The 23,310-nt window shown below is 42.0% G+C and overlaps 1 protein-coding gene across 1 annotated transcript in view; it reads right to left on the reverse strand.

Annotated features, from left to right (window-relative positions):
• The window catches only part of ptprjb.2 (protein tyrosine phosphatase receptor type Jb, tandem duplicate 2), a 332,873-nt gene that overhangs the window by 275,479 nt on the left and 34,084 nt on the right, over nucleotides 1-23,310 (reverse strand). Inside the window, exon 12 of the mRNA XM_051922620.1 lies at nucleotides 21,705-22,751. Within this exon, the coding sequence (XP_051778580.1) occupies nucleotides 22,626-22,751 (126 nt within the window). The 3' untranslated portion in view covers nucleotides 21,705-22,625. The remainder of the gene's footprint in view (nucleotides 1-21,704; nucleotides 22,752-23,310) is intronic.

Consider the following 23,310-nt stretch of genomic DNA (forward strand, 5'->3'; position numbering starts at 1 on the left):
TTACACAACATCCCAACTTCATTGGAATTGGGGTTGTATATATACAGTATATATACATATATATTTATATATATATATATATATATATATATATGTACAGTACATATATATATATATATATATATATATATATATAAAATGTGGGTGGCATGGTGGCACAGTGGTAGCGCTGCTGCCTCGCAGATAGGAGTCCTGGGTTCACTTCCCAGGTCCTCCCTGCGTGGAGTTTGCATGTTCTCCCCGTGTCTAAGTGGGTTTCCTCCCACAGTCCAAAGACATGCAGGTTAGGTGCACTGGTGATTCTAAATTGTCCCTAGTGTGTGATTGGTGTGCATGCCCTGCAGTGGGCTGGCACCCTGCCCGGGGTTTGTTTCCTGCCTTGTGCCCTGTGTTGCTGGGATTGGCTCCAGCAGACCCCTGTGACCCTGTAGTTAGGATATAGCGGGTTGGATAGTGGATGGATGAATACTGTGTGACGTCTACTGTCTGCTTTCGGGGTGATGATTTTTATTACTCTTTTTATTTTTATTATATTTTATTGTAGAATCAACTCTTGGCAGGGTCAGCAGGGTGGCCATGTGGCGCATGTGTATGTGTGCCGTTCTTATCCCTACCACTTTCGCCGTCACTTCCCCTACCTCTTCATGTCTTAAATCATTCTTTTTTTTTTTTTTTTTTTTTTTTTTTATAATTTTATTAATTTTATTGTAATCATTCATACAAATCGATCAATTTTTACAAAAAATAGGATTGAAAAAAAAGTCGACCCCCACCTCTGAGAGAAAGAGCATGGCCGACGGGGTAAAACTTAAGGCTTGTAAACATACCTAAATTGATGAGTGTAATAGGCCAGTAGAGATGATGGAGAAGAATAAGAAATGTGGAGATAATTGCTTCCTCGGTGCTTTAAGAGCTTATTCTAAAATTTTATTGATTTTATCCTGCCAGGTTTTAAAAAAATTCTGTACAGATCCTCTAACTGAATATTTGATTTTTTCCAATTTCCAATAGTATAAAACATCAGCCACCCACTGACTTAAAAGAGGAAAGTTAGGATTCTTCCAGTTTAGCAAAATAAGTCTGTGTGCCAAAAGTGTAGTGAAGGCAATGACATTTTGTTTGTCCTTCTCCACTTTAAAAACATCTGGAAGAACACAGCTGTTAATGGGTTAGGAGGGATCTGTCTTAAATTATTCTTAAGTCTTCAATCTGCCTCAAGTGCCAGCTTAAGTGAAAAATTAAGGAAAATGTATTAAGTAATTGCAACACAAACACTGACTTAATCAGTTTTAACGCAAAAAGATGACAACAAAAGAAGAGAAGAAGCAGGCGGCTAGGGTGGAGAAAACAAGAGCTGCTCAGGAAGCAGCCAGCGCATCAACCTCTGAGCAAACGAATGGTAAACGTACAGAGAAAGAAAGAGGATGAAAACTATAAGTCAAGAGTATTCACTGCCAGTTACTGTGCAGTGCGCGGTTACTGGTATATACATATGTATACTGTCTAGGGTTTGCACCCTATGCTAGCTGGAATGAGCTCCGGCATACCCCCGTGACCCTGTTCAGGGCTAGGTGAGTTTCAAAATGAATCACTGACTATATAATGACTCATCCATCTTAAAGAATTTGCAGTGCTCCATTGATATATGGGCTCCATAAAATGAGGTGGGCACATAATGGGCAGTGCTGCGATAGCCATCTGATTTGCAGGTGATAAGCCCTGACATCCATCCATCCATTTTCCAACCCGCTGAATCCGAACACAGGGTCATGGGGGTCTGCTGGAGCCAATCCCAGCCAACACAGGGCACAAGGCAGGAAACAATCCCGGGCAGGGTGCCAACCCACCGCAGGACACACACAAACACACCCACACACCAAGCACACACTAGGGCCAAGTTAGAATCACCAATTCACCTAACCTGCATGTCTTTGAACTGTGGGAGGAAACTGGAGCGCCCGGAGGAAACCCACGCAGACACGGGGAGAACATGCAAACTCCACGCAGGGAGGACCCGGGAAGCGAACCCAGGTCCCCAGGTCTCCCAACTGCGAGGCAGCAGCGCTACCCACTGTGCCACCATGCCGCCCAAGCCCTGACATGCAGCAGAATTTATTGAAATAATCTCATTGACCCCCCAAAATTTTAATAATAACATTATAAAATATGACATAATCTCTATATATAATCTTCATTTGGATCTTGATCTTTGTTTGTCCACGAATGAATTAGAAGAAGCAGCACTAGATGGCAGTAGAGAGACAGCTAAAACATAGGCATTGCATTAAGAATCTCCTCCAGGCTTATAGTACTGAAGACTGTAGTACTCCAGTCACAACTCAAAACACAGACATTCAAACTAAACAAATTGTTGTGCTTTAAATTAACTAATCTCTATATATAATCTTCATTTGGATCTTGATCTTTGTTTGTCCACAAATTCCATGCATGTGTAGACCACCTTCCAGTTTAGTACGTTGTTGTTACTCACGGATGTCAACAATGTGCCGGAGTAACGAAAGGGGTGGTGGACAGTGTTACGCTGGTTAGCTCCTGAGGCCTGGTTAGAGAATGAGACTGCCGAAGATAAAAGCTACGTGCCTACGTAACATATGAATGAAAGAAAGACAGTGGGTAAAATGAATGACAACGTAACAGCACGTTCTGGAAATTATTATTGTTACGTTGTAGCCGGCGAGTGCTGCGTGTCTCACAGTTGTATCGTGGCTTGCTCACTTGTCAGTGAAGTGATCCCTATTTATGCTTTAAAGAGCCTGGATACCTATGTGTCCCCCTTTTATAACCATTGCGCCGTGTATATTGTCTTACTCTTTGGATTGCCACAAAGCAACCTGCGAGATTGGAGAAAGGTTGAGAAGAAATCATGAGAGGAAACGACAGCGTCGTGAAAACGAGACGGACTGTGAACGGAGAGAAGCAGAAATGCTGCTACACCACCACATAATTACTATTCGGACAGTGATCCGAGTAGGCCGTTCCTATCGAATCAATGTCCAAGGGTTTTGTTTTGTAATTTTGTTTCCCTTATAAAAAATCATAATGCTGTGCGACGAAGGGCCCAGTTCACGACTGGCAGCTGTGTTTAAACAGGGAGCCCTTCACAGACAACTGTAACACGCGCAACGTAGTTGGGTGCACATGGCTAGTCCATTTATACTTTTCTGCTTGGTTTTGAGAAACAAACATGTACCATTCGTACTTATCACGGACATGCAGCGTTGTTAAAGTGGTAGTACGCCTGCCTCCTCACAGTAAGGAGACCAGAGTTTGTGTGCCAGGTCTTCCCTGCGTGGAGTTTGCATGTTCTCCCCGTATCTGTATGGGGTTCATTCAGGTGCTTTGGTTTCCTCCCACAGTCCAAAGACATGCAGTTTAAGTGAACTGGCGATGCTACATTGGCTCTAGTGTGTGGTTGGTGTGTGTGTGCGTGTGTGGGTATGAGAGTTTGCCCTGTGATGGACTGTCCAGAGTTTGCACCCTATGCTAGCTGGGATGGGCACTGGCAGACACCCGCAAAGTGAGTTTGAAAATGACTGTATAATGACTCGCTAATCTTAAAGAATTTGCTATGCTCCATCGATATATGGGCTCCATAAAACATGGTGGGCACATAATGGGCAGTGCTGCGATAGTCATGTGATTTGCAAGTGATAAGCCCAGACATGCAGCAGAACTTATTGAAATAATCTAACCCCAAAGAATTTTAATAATAACTTTATAAAATACGACGTAATTCATTTATACTTTTTTGCTTAGTTTTGAGAACAAATATGTACCATTCGTACTTATCTCAAACATGCAGTTTTCCCTGCCAGAAAGGGTAGTGTTTTGTAAAAGTGTACATTTCTTTATCTTAATTGAAAAGTGCTCACAAATTCAAATTATATCAACAATAACATCTTACCTGAGTAAGGATCAAGCAGAACACGGCAGAAGCATGTCGAATAAGCATTTTCCCTGCTGTTTGACTGTTTTGCTCCACTTTATTTCTTGTGTTGTCACTTTTGCCTCACATACTCAACCCGGAGATACGCAAAGCCCGTGAAACCCGCGGAGCCACACGACTGAACTGACAGTTCCCGCGCGCGCTCAAACACTGGCACGCGCACCTTACCGCGCGCCAAAGCCAACTGCTGGGCGGGGCGTGTCAGATCGGGTCGGGTCAGCGTCACTCGTCTTCCCGCCTGCTGTACATTAAGGACTCGGTAAGTGGAACCTTTGAAATTGGTAAAGATTAACGGGGCGCTCGGTGGAGCACAGCTGCATCACTGCATTTGAGTCCCGAGATGAATTTTACCATTGCACAGCTTTCATCATCTTCGCGTTGGCTTTCTCCGGGTACTCGGGTTGTTATTTCAAAAACCACTTAAACGGGGCGTCCCTAATTTGCCCCCATGTTGCGATTTGTGTGAGTCCGCTCAGCGTTGGGCGGTGTGCGGGTCCAAGTGCGTCTTTGATCTGAATAAAGCAATTCCAAAACAGTGTCAAGATATATCAGTCTTTTACGTGATTTGTACTAGCTCATGGATGATTTCAGCCTTCCATAATCTTAGTATATCGAAAGCACATTACATTAACTATTTTTTTCTCTGAATTGTGGGAACCCAGTCAGAAGGCAACTGTGCATTTGAAACTGTACATCCATCCATCCATTTTCCAACCCGCTGAATCCGAACACAGGGTGACGGGGTCTGCAGGAGCCAATCCCAGCCAACACAGGGCACAAGGCAGGAACCAATCCTGGGCAGGGTGCCAACCCACCGCAGGACACACACAAACACACCAAGCACACACTAGGGCCAATTTAGGATCACCAATCCACCTAACCTGCATGTCTTTGGACTGTGGGAGGAAACCCACACAGACACGGGGAGAACATGCAAACTCCACGCAGGGAGGACCCGGGAAGGGAACACCCAGGTCTCTTAACTGCGAGGCATTTATTTTTATTTATTTATTTATTCTTATATATTTCAGTATATTCAGATATTCAGTAGTTTATTACTGGTTCCTTACTTCCTGGAGGCAAGTTTAACATAGAAGTCATGGAATCTAGAACAAAAGTTGTGAGGTTGAAGTGCATTCTTTAACTTTTTATCTAAAAAGTATCTAGATGGGATACTGGGCCAACTTAAATATTAGTTGACAAATGAGTTGACAGTAAGAGAGCCTATCCATGTAAAAAATCAACTAATCACTAGTTTTTTGCTTCTTGGGTGGGAGAAATAAAGTCTTGTGAAATATGGGAGTCAGTGAAGCAAACTTTCATTAGAGAGGCAATCCATATCCTATAGTTGGGAACTAATTCTTAAACCAAAAAAAACTCCCTTCCAGCCCACCGCAGGGCACACACACACCAAGCACACACTAGGGATAATTTAGGATCGCCAGTCCACCTAACCTGCATGTCTTTGGACTGTGGGAGGAAACCCACGCAAGACACGGGGAGAACATGCAAACTCCATGCAGGGAGGACCTGGGAAGTGAACCCTGGTCTCCTAACTGCAAGGCAGCAGCGCTACCACTGCGCCACCCCATCCATTATCCAACCCGCTATATCCTAACTACAGGTTCACGGGGGTCTGCTGGAGCCAATCCCAGCCAACTTAGGGCACAAGGCAGGAAACAAACCCTGGGCAGGGCGCCAGCCCACCGCAGTGAAACTGTACAGTACAATGCAATTTAGCAGCTAAAGTTTTAGATAGATAGATAGATAGATAGATAGATAGATAGATAGATAGATAGATAGATAGATAGATAGATAGATAGATAGATAGATAGATAGATAGATAGATAGATAGATAGATAGATAGATAGATAGATACTTTATTAATCCCAATGGGAAATTCACAATTTTGTGCCGCCTTTTCAATTTCCTATCATTGTCTTCGTCAGCAGCCATAACACTTGCACTTCAGAACATGTGATCCACTAGAAGTTAGCAATGTTTGGGTCTGGCCAGTACCCATTACCCACTAAACAGCGTTATAGGACCCCAGGCAAAGTAGTGCACTGGGACCCCTAGCTACACAACCTCTCAGCAAGTCACAACATACTGTACATAGATTAGCATAGGGCCCACCGGGCAACTGCCCAGCATGCCCATGCATTAAGACGGCCCTGACAGTACCTGGGTGAGGTGGCACGGTGGTGCCTTGGCAGTGCTGCTGCCTCACAGTAAGAGGACCAGGGTTCATGTCCCGGGTCCTCCCTGTGTGGAGTTTGCCTCTTCTCCCCGTTTCTTCCTGGGTGCTCCGGTTTCCTCCTACAGTCCAGAGACAGGCAGGTTAGGTGAATTGGTGATCCTACATTGGTCCGAGTGTGTGTGTGTGTGTTCACCTTGCAATGGACTGGCACCCTGTCCAGGGTTTGTTCCTGCTTTGCGTCCTATGCTAGTTGGGATAGACTCCAGCAAGCCACCATGACCCTGTTCAGGACTAAGTGGGTTAGAAAATGACTGAAAGTACTTGTATGCCAGACCATCTAGGAAAAGCTGGGGTTGCTGCTAGAAAAGGTGTTGGTGAGGCCAGAAGGAAACGCTTACCCTGTGGTCTGTGTGTGGATCTCAATGCAGTGACGGAGACACTGTGCTGTAAAAATGGTGCAGTGTTCTGTATGAGATGTAAAACCGAGGTTCTGACTCTCTGTGGCCATAAAAGATCCCTGGGCATCCTACGAAAAGAGTAGGGTGTACCTCGATATCCTGGCTATATTGCCCACCACAGTCTGGTCACTCTGGCTTCCTAATCATACCCTTTATCTCTCTTACCCCTTCACCACTAATAGCTGATGTGTGCTGAGTGTACTGGCACAAGAATGGCTGCTTGTCAGATCATTCAGGTGGGTGCTGTACATTGGTGGTGGTTGTAGTGGCTCCCCAATGTCTATGTAAAACTCTTTGAGTGGTTTAGAAAAGTGCTATATAAATGTAATTAATTACTTTGTGACCCTAAATAATCATCTAACCTCACCTTGCAGAAACATTGTATGAATGTTTAACATGTGTTCATGCATCTCATTTTCTGCATTCAAAAACCTCACAATATCACCATCTGTGTGACATCTGCCTGTTTTCCCTGTGTTTGTGAGGGTGTAACTCAAGGTAATCCACATTTCCTTCCACTTGTCGAAGATGTGTATATTCGGTTAACTGGCATTTCTAAATTTGTTCAAATTGAAATTTAGACGTGTGCGGCCCGCAGTGGATTACTTTCTCGTCCCTGGTTATGCACTGTCTTATGTCCCACACTGCTACTGAATAGTTTCCGGCTCCCCCACACCCATGATCAAGGGATCTTCTTATATAATACGCTACCGCGGCTGTCTGTTTATCTGTCCAGGATTTTAAATCACCTGTTGCTAGCAAACCGTTTGACCTGTTGACCTGAAATTTGGTGCACATATACTACGTGACTTCTACTATCCACTTTCGGGGTGATGATTGACCACTAAGGTCAAAGGTCAACCCAGGAAGGTCAAGGTCAGAAATCAAATAACCTGTAGCCTGAAATTTGGTACACATATACTACGCAGAAACTCTGCACTACAACTTTATATTAAAAGTGAAGAGTTTTGGAATTATTATTATTTTTATTTTTATTTCATTTTATTGTAGAATCAACTCTCGACAGAGGGCAGCAGGGTGGCCGTGCGGCTCATTCCCTACCACCTTCACCGTCACTTCCCCTACCACTTCATATCTTAAATCATTCTTAAGGCAGATTGAAGACTTAAGTGCCAGCTTAAGTGAAAAATTAAGAAAAGTAATTGCAACACTGACTTAATCAGTTTCAACGCGAAAAGATGTGACGAAAGAAGAGAAGAAGCGGGCCGCTAGGGTGGAGAACAGAAGAGCTGCTCAGGAAGCAGCAAACACATCAACCTCTGAGCAAATGAATGATAAACATACAGAGAAAGAGGATGAAAAGTATAAGTCAAGAGTATTCACTGCACGTTATCGTGTTTTTGTGATATTATGTGTGATCACTATTTAAAAGCACTGTATAAAATTATGTGTGTTTTTGGTATAAATGGTAATATGTGATATAGTTTCAAAGAGTAATCATATTTCTAAGATATTGTTCCACTTCTTTGAATGCACCTTCACAGCCCATCCTTGCACAAACTGCACCATCATTTTAGTTTGTGTTCTTTTAGACCAGGGGTCCTCAATCACAGTCCTGGAGGGCTGCAGGTTTTTGCTCCAACCCAACTGCTTAATAAGAAGCACTTATTGCTCAAGTAACACTTCTGTTTCACTTTGGTTGTCTCGCTTGTTAAGATTTTGAACTCTTATTGCTTATTTTATTTTATTTTATTTTATTGCACTTTCTTATTTTAGACCTATAAATATCTGGGAGTGCAGCTGGATGATAAATTAGACTGGACAGCCAATACTGATGCTCTGTGCAAGAGAGGACAGAGCCGACTATACTTCCTTAGAAGGCTGGCGTCCTTCAACATCTGCAATAAGATGCTGCAGATGTTCTATCAGATGGTTGTGGCGAGCGCCCTTTTCTACGTGGTGGTGTGCTGGGGAGGCAGCATAAAGAAGAAGGATGCCTCACGCCTTGACAAACTGGTGAGGAAGGCAGGCTCTATCGTTGGCATGGAGCTGGACAGTTTAACATCTGTGGCAGAGCGACGGGCGCTCAGCAGGCTCCTGTCAATCATGGAGAATCCACTGCATCCACTAAACAGGATCATCTCCAGACAGAAGAGCAGCTTCAGCGACGGACTGCTGTCACCGTCCTGCTCCACTGACAGACTGAGGAGATCGTTCATCCACCACACTATGCGACTCTTCAATTCCACCCAGGGGGGTAAACGTTAACATTATACAAAGTTATTGTCTGTTTTTTACCTGCATTATTATCAATCTTTAATTTAATATTGTTAATTGTATCAGTAAGGTGCTGCTGGAAAATGTTAATTTCCCGTTGGGATTAATAAAGTATCTATCTATCTATCTATCTATCTATCTATCTATCTATCTATCTATCTATCTATCTATCTATCTATCTATCTATCTATCTATTTTAGTCCTAAACAGCTATATTCTTGGTTTTTAATTGTTCCTAATTAGCAATAACATGCAGATAAACAAAAGAGAGCAGCATTTCTCCATTTAGCTTGTTACCATTTACACCTCTGTGTTTTTATCATGCACTTTTGGGTTAAATTAAATACTTGGAAGGAAATTGAAGAGGAAAAAGTGAAGGAATGAGAATTACTCCTCCATTTTAGCCTTCAAATCATTTAGATGATATCCTTAGAAAGGGAAAGAAAATCCAGGATATAAGAATTACCTGACATAACAGAGTTAAAGCACTAACAAGCCATGAAATTAAATTATTGGCAAGAATTGCTTTCTAATTAAGCAACCGGGTTAGAACAAAAACCTGCAGCCACTGAGGCCCTCCAGGACTGGGATTGATGACCCCTGTTTTAGACAGGTGAACAGGTGTGTCGCAAACATGTGGAGTAATGAAATGCATTGCATGTGTCATTCCAACAGATGACACCTCACAATAATGTATTTTATGTTTATGATGCACCAACTGCTGGAATGACACATGCAATGCATTTTATTACTACATGCGTTACAAAATGCATCCCAATAGATAATGAACTACAAACATTAATGTTGAGGTCTACTTTGATTAATTAGATTTCAACTCATCTCTGATGGTTAACACAGCTAGTTTGTAGTAATAAAAGGCGGTGCATTTTGTCAAATGTAACAAAAATGTATCAGAGACATAGCAACCGGATGGACACACAGGCACTTTTCCATTTATTAAGGTGGATAAGCTGATTTATGTCTGTCTGGGACTTACTCTCTGTTGAATGCATTCAGCATTAGCATCTCTGTTGTATGCCATTTGGTATGGGATTTATAAAATGTGTGCTTGGTGTGTGCCCTGTGATGGGCTGGCGCCCTGCCCAGGGTTTGTTTCCTACCTTGCGCCCTGTGTTGGCTGGGATTGGCTCCAGCAGACCCCCGTGACCCTGTGTTAGGACATAGCGGGTTGGACAATGACTGACTGACTGACTGACTGACTATACGCAGGTTAAATGAGTTGCTTAGGGACACTGAGTGAATCTAATCAACAATCGTGCAGTTTAGAGTCACAACTGAATCATGATTCAACAACACTGACCACACAGCAGTTTTTAAAAACAATCTACAATATGAGATAGCTCTTACACAAAGATGTGAAACCTTTAATTGAAATGAGCTACTTGAAATTATAAATCCTTTTAAATGTAATAGAATGTTGGAGGATGGTGTTGTTGAGAGGGCTAATGGTCAAGTACCCCTAAAAATATTAATGAATGAATTATTTATTTAGGTTAATCCATATTTCCTTTTAAAATCCATGTATTGTGTTCTTACATAGAATGACGTCTAAAACAGGGACTCAAAATAATAGTCTATTGTTGATTCACTGTTATTTCCTCAACAGTTTTGGAAATTTATTTTAGAAAATAATTTGCATCTAAATTATAATATCTGTTGTTAGCAGCTTCTTTCATTCTCTTAGGCTTTCTTTCTTTTCTGAACATGCAAGAAATGCAGTTGTAACTGTATTTTTAGCTTAAATGCCTTAATTTTTAATGCATAAGGGGCTTTTACATTAAAATTGTATTTTAGATACAGAAATCATGTGGGTTTCTTCAGTGCAATTTTGCCTCACTTCTGTATCTCGTGTTCCTCGGATCTCTAGCATAAGGCTGTGTAAAAAGTTTAAAAAGCAGTAATAAGAACTTAATAAGGTCTGGTCCTTGGAACTATCTATGATGAAAAAAGAATTCTGTAATATTGCCCTACAGGTGTCATATTAATAAACAAGTGAATGTTTCAGGGAATAGTTTATATTTTAGGTATAGTCAAATTTGGGAATTCAAATGTTTCCTGAATAGAGGCAAAGGACCTTTTATTTCTATGTATGATTTATTGTCTGTGGTGGGTTGGCACCCTGCCTGGGATTGCTTCCTGCCTTGTGCCCTGTGTTGGCTGGGATTGACTCCAGCAGACCCCCGTGACCCTGTGTTCGGATTCAGCGGGTTGGAAAATGGATGGATGGATGGATGGATGGATGATTTATTGTTTGCACTGGCAGTCTGATTTGCATTGCTTCCTTTGAACCCGATGAAATATTATCTAGTTAAGAATGGAAGATTTCTCTTTTAAAGCGAATATTTCAAAAAGATTTTAAGTTTATCATGTGTCACAGGAGGCTGGGTAACAGACCCAGCCGGGACGCCTGGAAGGACCGGGAGGTGGCTTATACGTCCCCCGGGCCACGAGGGGGCAACCACCCTGGATCTTGAGGAGACCACGGGAAAGGAGCAGGGAGGCTCAAGCCCATTGGGGCCCGTGGTCACCACCAGGGGGCGCCCCAAGCCTCATGGGAAACAGGCACTTCCACCACACCTGGGAAGGCGGAGGAAGATCCTTCCAGGGACGCCCGGAGTGCTTCCAGGTGCAAGGGCAGCACTTCGCCACACCAGGAAGTGCTGCCAGAAGAGTGTCATCAGGTACCTGGAGCACATCCGGGTGAGAATAAAAGGGGCCACCTCTGTACAGTCGGGAGTGGAAGCAGGACAAAGCTCCTGTGATGAGAGGAAAGGCGGCCCACGGACATTGGGAGAGGCCCGTGTTGCACTGTGTGTTGTGCAAGAACTGTGCAAATAAACGTGTGGTTTATAAAGAAGCGGTGTCTGTCTGGTGGTGTTCACACCTGGATCTCAGACATGACATACGAAAATAATTGAAGACCAGTCATTTAATGTAAGAAACACTTTTGTTAAGAAGCTCAGATATCTACAGTAAATATACCTTTATTAGGTTTAAAATTAGCTTTAGGTTAATATGACTTTGTAAGCCTAGAAGTAACTTTCTTAGTAGCAGTAACACTCATTTCATAAATCTATTTAATCACATTGAGACCCTGGAATGGTCGAGGGGTTTATGCACCTCAGTTATCCTTAGGGATATGTTGTCAGGAGATATGTACATCAAGTAGGATTACTTATGGAAAATTGGTTTAAGGAAAAGATTCAGACAAAAAATAAATTTAAAAGCTTAACTCTTATGATGGTTGTAATTAAATATATCAGAACTTCATCTGGAACATAACCAGTCACACCACATGTGCATTAGAACATCCACCTGAAGCTAAGCCTGTTCGGACCCTACCAGCACTTGGCTAGGAGACCATCTAGGAAAAGCTTGGATTGCTGCTAGAACAGTTTTTGGTGAGCCAGCAGGGGGCGCTCACCCTGTGGTCTGAATGTGGACCTCAATGCCCCAGTGCAGGGACGGGGATACTGTGCATTAAAAATGAGAGCGCTTTTATGGACACTGTTGCCTGAAAGAAGGCCATCAACTACAAGTGGACTTTAACCCTTGTGACAGTTTTAGAGGCACTGTCGACCCCTTGAACCCTCAGACACCAGATAAAAAGTCCAATAATTATTTATTACAATAATAATGTGCACAAATCACCCTCCTGTCCACAATACTTATACAAATAACCAATAATCAAGTAATCCTCCACTCTCCCAGACGCTTAGCCACCCTGCCTCCCAACTCAGCTCGCCGTCTGGGATTTCCCATGATCCTTTTATAGTCCATGACCCGGAAGTGTTTACAACCCCCCAGTCCATGTGACTTTTCCAGGTCAGATAAAAAGTTCTCTTCTTCTTCATCCCGGAAGCACGTCATTCCTCCTGTCGCTGTGACTAAGGCGTACTTCCGGAGCGTAGGGCACGTAATAATCCTTGGGCCTCCCTGCAGCGTCCTCTAGCGGCCCCCATGGTATCCAGCAGGGCTGTGGATAAAAACCCCATTGTCCAGGATTCCCTTCTGGCCTGCGTGGGCACCTCCACGCTGCAGGGAGAGCTCCACCTGGTGGCTTGGGGGTATTGGCCGGGATGAACAGCCGGCCATATTCCACACCCTTTAATCCTGTAGGGAGTGCACGCTGCCATGGAATGTGTTCTTTTAAAACTGTGGTATGCTACAACCAATATAACCTTCTTCAGTAACCATAGTGGAGATATCAAAACAAAGAAACATGATTATGAAGGAACAATATTTATATTTTACTTGCTTTTTTTGGTTCTTTATTTCGCCTTATACAATTTCTTGTATTAGGAATTTGTTAGTTTTCGCATACCCCTTGGGGTCAGAGCTCAGGGTCAGCCATTGTACAGCGCCCCTGGAGCAATTACAGGTTAAGGGTTCTTGCTGAAGGGCCCAGCAGAGTAGGATCTCTTTTGGCAGTGACGGGGATTCGAACCAGCGACCTTCATTGGTCAGTGGGGTATTCCTTTCATTCTCATACATACTATGTAAACAGGTGAAGCTGCCCATAGGACGGCACACTTTTGTGTTGGGGACTTCAACAACTGTATGTCTTCATGGGAGTCTGAAGCATTTTTTCTAAGCACTGGCAGATGCAACAGACCACCTCCTGCCTGAGGATGACTCCTTAGGGAACAGAAGAACAAATGGCTTAAAAGGTCCTTCTGGCCAATACTGTATATGTTTATGTGCATTGCAGGAGGAGGACTTTGGTGAAGGTTCCTATGAGAAGTGAGACCAGGATACAGTGGAGTGAAAGGTGAGGAGAGACGTATTTAATGCTTGCATTGGATGGCTGCATTAGACACTTCACTCCACAGAAAATGGTCTAGTCCCTGTGCAATCAGACACAAGCAGCAAATACATTTTGTTTTATTCTCTTATTATTTCGTTAATGTATTTCTTCTTAGTTAATCACTTCCATTATACTGTTATTGTTTTACTCCTGGCTTCATTGGCATTATTCTCGGTCTCTGGTCCTCTTACTGACATCACCTCCTGATTAATAAACCTCAGAACCAAAAGTATCAATGCGAATAACACCCTGGATTTTAAACAGTCACTCAGCTCTTTTCCCCTTCGGTGAATTTTGTGGGCTCATTGAAGTTTCCCGTTTACCTGACATGATTTTGTTCTTTTAGCTGCTCCCATTCAGGGGTTGCCACAGCGGATCATCCGTCTTCATCTGTCCCTGTCATTTACATCATTTTCTGCCACACTGACTGCCTTCATGTCCACCCTCATCACATCCATAGACCTCCTCCTTGGCCGTCCTCTTTTCCTCTTGCCTGGAGGATACGTCCTCGACATTCTGTTCCTGATGTACCCCTCATCTCTTCTCTGCATGTGCCCAAACCATCTCAATCTAGCCTCTCTCACTTGGTCACCAAACTGTCATACCTGTGTTGACCCTCTAATATACTCGCTTAAATCCTATCTGCTATGACATTAAACTGCATCCAGCACTGTAAGCAGGTCCTGCAACTTGCAAGGGGAAACAGGATTTTGATTCTCCTGTATGTTCTGCACATATAGTGAATTGACAAAAAAAGGCTATTTGATTGATTTGAGGACTGGCACTACAGCCACCATCAAAAACCTCACACTGTTCCAGTGTGGTGCTGAGGTGTCACCCTTTGACCTGCTGAGTTGACTTTGACATATTTGGGGACACACATACACACTCACTTATTGCAAGAGTTGGAAATGTCAGAGAAAACCTGGAGTCCTGTTAAAGTCACAAAGACAACAAGCAGACTCTGCACCTTTATTGCCTGTGACATAAACTGAGATAATCATCAGTTTAACAGATCCTATCAGGAAAATATTAAATCATCCGCATCATATAAATACATCAAAGGCTACACAGAATTAAAGAGTCAAAAGAGGAACAGGAAGACATTCATCAGAGGAAGAAGGAAATAAAGTATTCAAATCCACAGCCTGAACATGTAAAATACGGTGACTAAATGGTACATGACAAAGAAGGGATGGAATAGCAAGGAAGGAAAAGGCCTACCTGATGAAGGAATTTGCCATGAACTCTGTGAAGTAGCGCTAACTCACAAGGACCAAGAAAGGATAAACTGAAGAGGAGAGTAGTGCCATGTTATCTGAAAACATCTGAATAACATGACCTCTAGGAGTTCATATGAGATGGGATTTTAAATAGGTTCTTAAAATCAAGCTGGATGTGCAAACCCTCTTTTTATTCCTCTTGGGGGTATGTGGAGCAGCATATTAGGATAGGAAAGGCACTATATAATACATAGATAGATAGATAGATAGATAGATAGATAGATAGATAGATAGATAGATAGATAGATAGATAGATAGATAGATAGATAGATAGATAGATAGATAGATAGATAGATAGATAGAATGCACACTTTGTTGAGTTGAGAGGTGGTGTTATTGTCAAAACGTTTTTTTTCACCCACAGTTCAGAGTGACACTGCTAAGATAGCATTTAACCCCCAAAACCCTGAAATGGATTGACAAGTTTTTTAAACCAACCTACTAAACTCTGAACTCTGAACCGCCCTTGAAAGTTGTGCCATGCATACATTTTCTAACTTCTTGTTGCATGTTTTTGACTCTTTTGTGTGAGTTTTCATTTTGCCACTGGCTTAGTCATACTAGCATGTGCACATGCCTAACCTCAATATCCATCCATCCATCCATTTTCCAACCTGCTGAATCCAAACACAGAGTCACGGGGGTCTGCTGGAGCCAATCCCAGCCAACACAGGGCACAAGGCAGGAACCAATCCCGGGCAGGGTGCCAACCCACCACAGTTACCTCAACATGACATCATTTTTAGTCAAAAATAAATTTTTTCACTTTGGTTTTGAAAAAGCTTTACATGACCTAAAGCTATTCATCAATTTAGCTTCTAAGAGAAAAACTGGCATCTAAATTAAGGATAAAGACAAGCATATAGAAGAGGCAGAAGATCATTGCAGACCATTTATCCAAAAAACATCACACATAAATGAAGGACCATATCCATATAATAGTGATCCACCATCAGAGGTTCAAAGAGGGACAGTGAGAGGACAAAGGAGTAAGAAATCTGATGAAATCTGAGTAAATGGTTAGCTAAGAACGGGGAGACATACAGTACCTGCTTACGTAAAGATCCTTACCGATTGGACGGTTAGTTAGGTGTAAACTGTGGCTGGTGACCAGAAGATGGTAGACTAAAAAGATGTGAGTAACTGCAAACTAGTTTCACATGGGTGGATTGCAATTCTGTAAAAATAAGTGCGTTCCATGCCCCCCATGGATGAGTGAATTTCACAGATAATACAGACACCTATATACATAGACAATCTGCAGGCATTATCTTCCTAAAAAAACATGGATCTGGAAACCATACATGCACACTGAAGAAGCATTGTTCCTTTAAGTGGAATGCCAGCCTGTACTGGCATGAGGAGACTGGGTCAGGTGGACATGCCGCCCCTCTGCTTTCGCCCCTTGAGGCTTCATAATGATCCTTCCACAGGTTTCACCGATGGAGAACTTGCTTCTTCTTACTTCCTCTATAGTCGAGTTCAATCATCTTTAGGTCTGCCAGTTTTTTATTTGAGTTGGAGATTTCACAGTTCCCCTCTCTCTCATGCTGAGACTTTAGAAGATCTTTTTCACTCCCCCTTGTAGATTTTAGGCCTGAATCATAGCAGTTTTATATTCATAAAACATGTTTTAATTTAATTTGTTTATTGAGAAACAAATCTTTATAATCAGAGCACAACTCAATCAAATAAATGAAAATATAACAAGTACAACAGTATGTTTCCAAAACAATCCACCAAAAGAAAGTTAAAATCTGTGTTGACGTCTCCAGCTAAACTAGTTGCCTCCAACATAATAATAATAATAATACATTTTATATATATAGTGCTATTACCATGCTCAAGGCGCTCCACACAGGGTGGACCCGGGATGCACACTCTGATGAATAGCAGTTCATTGTGGTGCCTTCGTAGTAAATTAATTAAGTTAATAAGACTTTGTGGAATATGGCTGGCCGTTCATCCCGGCCAATACTCCCAAGGTGGAGCCCTGCCTGCAACATAGAGGTGCCCCGAGTTCCAGCAGGGCATCATGGACAGTGGAGTTTTTCATCACAGCCCTGCTGGATACCAATGGAGCCTCCAGGGGACGCTGCAGGAAGGCCCAGAGACTTTTGTTTCCCTTATAACCCGGAAGTGCGTCTTAGTCACAGCGACAGAGCGAATGACACACTTCCGGGTTGAAGAAAAGGAGCTTTTATCTGACCTGGAAGTGTTCACGGTCACATGGACAGAGAGAAACACTTCCAGGTCAAGGACTTTAAAAGGATTGTGGGAAATCCCAGACGATGAGCTGAGCTGGGTGGAAGGGTGGCAACGCATCTGGGAGTGGAGGATTGATTATTGATTTATTATAGTGTTATTTATTATAGTGTTAGTGTAGTGGAGTGTGCTTGGTGCACATAATTATTATAAAATAAAGTCATATTGGACTTTTATCTGGTGTCTGACGTCTGATCTGAGGGTTCAAGGGGTCGACAGTGCCTTCTATTTGTCACAACTTATATAGTGAAAGTGATGAAGGGAAGAAGGAAAAATATTGATGAGAGGATTTTTTTTTTGATGGGAAAAAATTGCTTTGGTGGGAGGAGAAAAAAATCAATATTGTCATAAACTAAGGGTCCCAATGCACATACGTTTCAAAAGCACTTCCAAAAATGCCACTAGATGGGGATATGACTGTCAAACCCATGGCTGGTAATATGGGGAAAAAGCCAAATTTTATAAAACAAAAAGTTTATTCTCAAAGAAGCAAAAGAACTGCTTGAACACTAAGACTATCCACTGCAAAGAAGCCCCAAAACAGTAAATCAGAAATGAAGTTAAACAAAGCAATAAGGTTCAAAACTCCAGAATCCCAATAAATCATCCATCCATCCATTATCCAACCCGCTATATCCTAACACAGGGTCACGGGGGTCTGCTGGAGCCAATAACAGCCAGCACAGGGCACAAGGCAGGGACAAATCCCTGGGCAGGGAGCCAGCCCACCACAGGGCACACACACACACACCAATGCACCTAACCTGCATGTCTTTGGACTGTTGGTGGAAACCCACGCAGACACAGGGAGAACATGCAAACTCCACGCAGGGAGGACCCGGCAAACCCAGGTCTCCTTACTGTGAGGCAGCAGCGCTACCCCCAATAAATCAATGAACCATAAATAAATTCACCAGCTCACCAGCTCACTCAAAATGATCTGCCTGGAACTGTGGAAGACCCTCAGGATTTATAAGGCAGAAAGCAGCTCCTGGCAGGAGACCCCACCTCCTGGGAGACGACCCACAAAACACATGGAACATATCACAGGCAGTTCACAAACAAGATGGAGAACAAAGAATAATGCATATAATCAACAACAGTAACATTAACTTAAATAAATGGCACAAAAAATGACCAAAAAAAGACATGTAACAAGAGTTTGAATCCCAGCCATGGGGGGAATCCTAGCTGAAACAGGACAAATATGACACACTTCAGTATTGTCTTGCAAAAGTACTTGCAGTAGCGTCAGGGAACATGAAGTCTGAAGATACAAAGAGAAGCCCTCATGACAAGTTGGCCAAAAAACACGACACGTGAAGACACTCAGAGCATCTGTTGTGAGATTGACTGAGACTTCATTTTGTTAGGAGTATTTACACACAGTCCTGGTGATGTCACAAAAGCGACAACTGCAGTCACTTGATGTAATACTAACATTGCATAAGCAAACAAAACAAAACAAAAAAAATACAAATAAACATTATCAAGGGCGGCACGGTGGCGCAGTGGTAGCGCTGCTGCCTCGCAGTTAGGAGACCTGGGTTCACTTCCCGGGTCCTCCCTGCGTGGAGTTTGCATGTTCTCCCCGTGTCTGCGTGGGTTTCCTCCGGGCGCTCCGGTTTCCTCCCACAGTCCAAAGACATGCTGGTTAGGTGGATTGGCGATTCTAAATTGTCCCTAGTGTGTGCTTGGTGTGTGGGTGTGTTTGTGTGTGTCCTGCGGTGGGTTGGCACCCTGCCCGGGATTGGTTCCCTGCCTTGTGCCCTGTGTTGGCTGGGATTGGCTCCAGCAGACCCCCGTGACCCTGTGTTCGGATTCAGCGGGTTGGAAAATGGATGGATGGATAAACATTATCAAAACAAATCAGCACCAAGAAAAAAATTATGAAATGACCTTTAACAAAAACAAAAAGAAAACTTACAAAACACAAATAAAAACATTTCAATGTGGCACAATCCCTCCATGACCATCTGAGAAAGAGGTGAATGAAGCTTTGACAACATCCTATTCCGGGACCCATAAACATTCCTCAGGACCATAAGCTGACCAATCAACCAGGTATTCTACCCCTGGCCCCCTGTCATCTAGGAATCCAAAATCAAACAAATTTTAAACTCCTGGTGACCATCAACAAGAACCTGAGGGGATGGAGCCGAGGCCACAGAAAGACATGAAGGAAGAGCAAGTTTAAAGCAAAAAAGAACGCGTCTGAAAATGAGCTGGCAGTGCAAGTTTATACATAACAGCAATCCACATTTAAATCTGTCAAAACGAATTTAAGTTTCTTTGCAACAGCGCCTATTCACTTTGTGTTTTTTAAATTTTGTTTGTAGCCATTGGCAAGTTATGCTAAGAAGATGTTTTCTTTTTTAAGTTTCTTTTTACTTTTGAATCTTTTGTCCATTTTTTGCACTTGTTTTCATGTTGCCCTTCTGGATTTGGTCACCGTATTCCATTGCTATTCCTCATATGACCACTTACCTGTTGTTTTCATTACAGCTTTGTTTTATTATAATGTTTATCATTTTTCTTTCGCTCTCCTGGATTTGCGCAATTGCTTTTTACCTGCAGCCAGCCAGACTTCCTAAGATGGAGTGCGGAGCTGGAGGTGTTCCAATTCGCTTCTCCTACAGGAAAGCGAATCCATGCTACATGTGCTTTGGCAGCTCTCAGCGACCCTGACGATGTCAATTCTTTTGCTCCTGAGAATACTGATAAGGTCTGAACTGCAAGTGGATTTTAATGACACTCCAGGATTAATTCAGAGTGCAAACCACTTTTGTTATTCAAAAACAGATTTTATATTGTCACCTGCCTCCTGATAGTTTACTGTAGCCCGCTTTGAACCCACCTTCATTGCAGGCTCAAATGCCTGGAGTTCTCATTATGATCTGCAGTCCAACGAATTGCCCTATTTTTGTGAAATACGATAAGTCCGACTCTTCTGCATGATGTCATTGTGCTCCAGTACGTGAAGATCAATCAGTGGAGCTCAGCAGCGTCCTCCTCACAGACCAGTCTCTCTGCAGCCTACTGACTTCTTTGTATTTTTCTGTCATTGAGTTATTAATCAGCTACCTGGGGTGTGGTGAGATAGTTAAGTTTGTAAGTAAGACACACTACTGTGTGTTTAAATATACTTCTTTATTGTACTGACATTAAGGTACAGTATATTTGATACATAGATTACATTTCAAGTATAAAAACAAACATCAGATATTAAACATGATCATTTTATCTGCATCTTGTACATTTATTTATGTATCATCAGTATAATTGCAATATAAAATACAGGATCAATTTGTGTAGTTAACCTCTTTACAATCAATCGTGCATTTCATTTGCTAAAGCTGAAAGCTATTACTATAAATACACATCACCAAAACAGAAACAGCACATTTTCTTTAAGAGTTGCCTTATAAATTTATCTAGAAAATATTGCACAATCATTTAAGTATAAAAAGGCATGTAACATTTAGCAGCATTTCAAAAATCTGAATTGTCAAAACTGCTTGTTTAAAATAGAAAAATCTGTCCTGTTTCACTTACTTACATATCAGTCATTTACTTCTGTGTTAATAAAAGTATCGTGATATGACGGCATACTGCAGGGCTTTTGGTTTTTAATCAAGAAGTGTCAGGCGCTGAGGCAGGTGTGGTCTGGACTACAAGATCAGCCCCTCCACGTCTCCACGTCCATCTTCACCAGAGCTTGTATCCCCCTTGGGGTCAAGTCAAGCGATATCTATCTATCTATCTATCTATCTATCTATCTATCTATCTATCTATCTATCTATCTATCTATCTATCTATCTATCTATCTATCTATCTATCTATCTATCTATCTATGAGTTGTATAACACCTTTCATATCTATCTATCTACTCTTCTTTCTTTTAATTTTCTTGCCTTATTGTCATTCTGGTTTGTGTTAAGACCATCTATCTATCTATCTATCTATCTATCTATCTATCTATCTATCTATCTATCTATCTATCTATCTATCTATCTATCTATCTATCTATCTATCTATCTATCTATCTATCTATCTATCTACGCTGCTAGGGCACAGTTTACTGATAGAGGGGAGAGTGGAGTAGTGGGGTCTTCTTCTCATCATTGCACTAAACTTTATTAAAAAGGTTAACACACTGCATTACTGCGGATTAGAAAGCAGCATATAATAAATACAAACACTATTTCATACAGTACACTGTAGTTTTAAACTAATGAATAAATCTTATTTTTTTTCATAACTTTGTCAAACCCATGTAATCCAATTTGCAGTCGTGATGTATAATTTTAAATATTTTCCTGTTATTGCTGCACCCTGGTAGTTACAGCGAGCTACTAAGGTTACAGTAGTGTCAGGTCGATGATTTGCATTTGGCCGGGCCTTTGCTCCGAATCCATTTTCTTGCTTGTTTACCTTTCAATGAGACCCATCATCTACAGCTGACCTGAGACCTTCATATTTAGTTCTAAGACTAACTGTATGTGCATTGCATAACAGATACATTACTGGCTCAATTAATGCTATTTTAAGCAGCACGGTTACACCGATGTGCACTGCAATTTTTTATTTTTGCTGACAGTTCACATAAGGATATCCATTTTAATAGTAAAGACCCAGTTTCATTATACAGGTGATTCACACTAAATGTGAAGTGTACTTTTAGGGCATTTCTGTGGGTGCAGTGTCACTGTCAGCATGTTTTTAAGCCAATAGTTGCCAGCTTTAACAAGTCTTGGTGTCTCTTAATTCTTTTGAGGTTACTTTATCTGCATTAAATTAATTTAAATAAAACATGCATGAACATCATCAGTGAAGAACGTGGTCCAGGACCGTACATCTGCAGGTCATAATGTTGCCCACCAGCTATTTGTACTGACACACATGTTTTTACTCTTGTATGTATGATATCTACACAAACGCTGGCGTTCTATGCGTTTCGTTGTATTCTTTGTCTTTTTGTTTGTTCTACAGTCACAAGTGTGTAGGAGACACATAATTAAGGATCTCATTGAACTGTGTGCCTGCTACTTGAACTTACAATTTAGCATCAGGGTAATAAATAATAAATAATATATGAACTTACTTTTTCTGATGATCACATGTTGTTATTCATCACCCACATGCTCAATATTATTTGTAAGAAAAATATGTTAATAATTTATTGATTAAATATAAAATCTGCCTCAATGACTGGTTTATCAATTTATTAATCTGTTTATCGTTCCTTTGGTGTCCACAGCTGAATTCTTTTGAACTTGTACAGTGAACTAAAAATATACAACAATTGTATATACCATTTTCACTTTGTATTTATTTAGATCAAATGACGGCAGGCTCTCGTTCACAAATATTTGTGGTTCGTTGCTCAAACTCTTGCTGGTGCAATGTTCTCATAGATTGGCACTGCTGCATTGTTCTCATAAAACTGATTTGAATTTTGTTTTGATCGGATGACGTTCATGACACAGTCAGTCAGGAATAGATACTGGTCCTGTGAATAAATAATAACAATACGATTAAACTTATATTGTCATCTTGCAGTGTCTTACATGTGTCTCCAGTGTGGTCTTGGTTTTCACAGTAATGAAGAGGTAGACAAGGAGATCATCCATCACACCAGGAAGACAGAGAGCTGAGAGACTTTGTTTCTATGCTGCTTGATTTCCTACTTTGTGTTCTTCTGTGTTTACATTTCCTATATCCATCCATCCATCCATTTTCCAACCCGCTGAATCCAAACACAGGGTCACTGGGGTCTGCTGGAGCCAATCCCAGCCAACACAGGGCACAAGGCAGGAACCAATCCTGGGCAGGGTGTCAACCCACCACAGGACACACACAAACACACCAAGCACACACTAGGGCCAATTTAGGATCGCCAATCCACCTAACCTGCATGTCTTTGGACTGTGGGAGGAAACCCACGCAGACACGGGGAGAACATGCAAACTCCACGCAGGGAGGACCTGGGAAGTGAACCCAGGTCTCCTAAATGTGAGGCAGCAGCGCTACCACTGCACTACAGTGCCGCCCCATTTCCTATATAAGTT

The sequence above is a fragment of the Erpetoichthys calabaricus genome, chromosome 2 (assembly GCF_900747795.2).
Source record: "Erpetoichthys calabaricus chromosome 2, fErpCal1.3, whole genome shotgun sequence".
Lineage (NCBI taxonomy): Eukaryota > Metazoa > Chordata > Cladistia > Polypteriformes > Polypteridae > Erpetoichthys > Erpetoichthys calabaricus.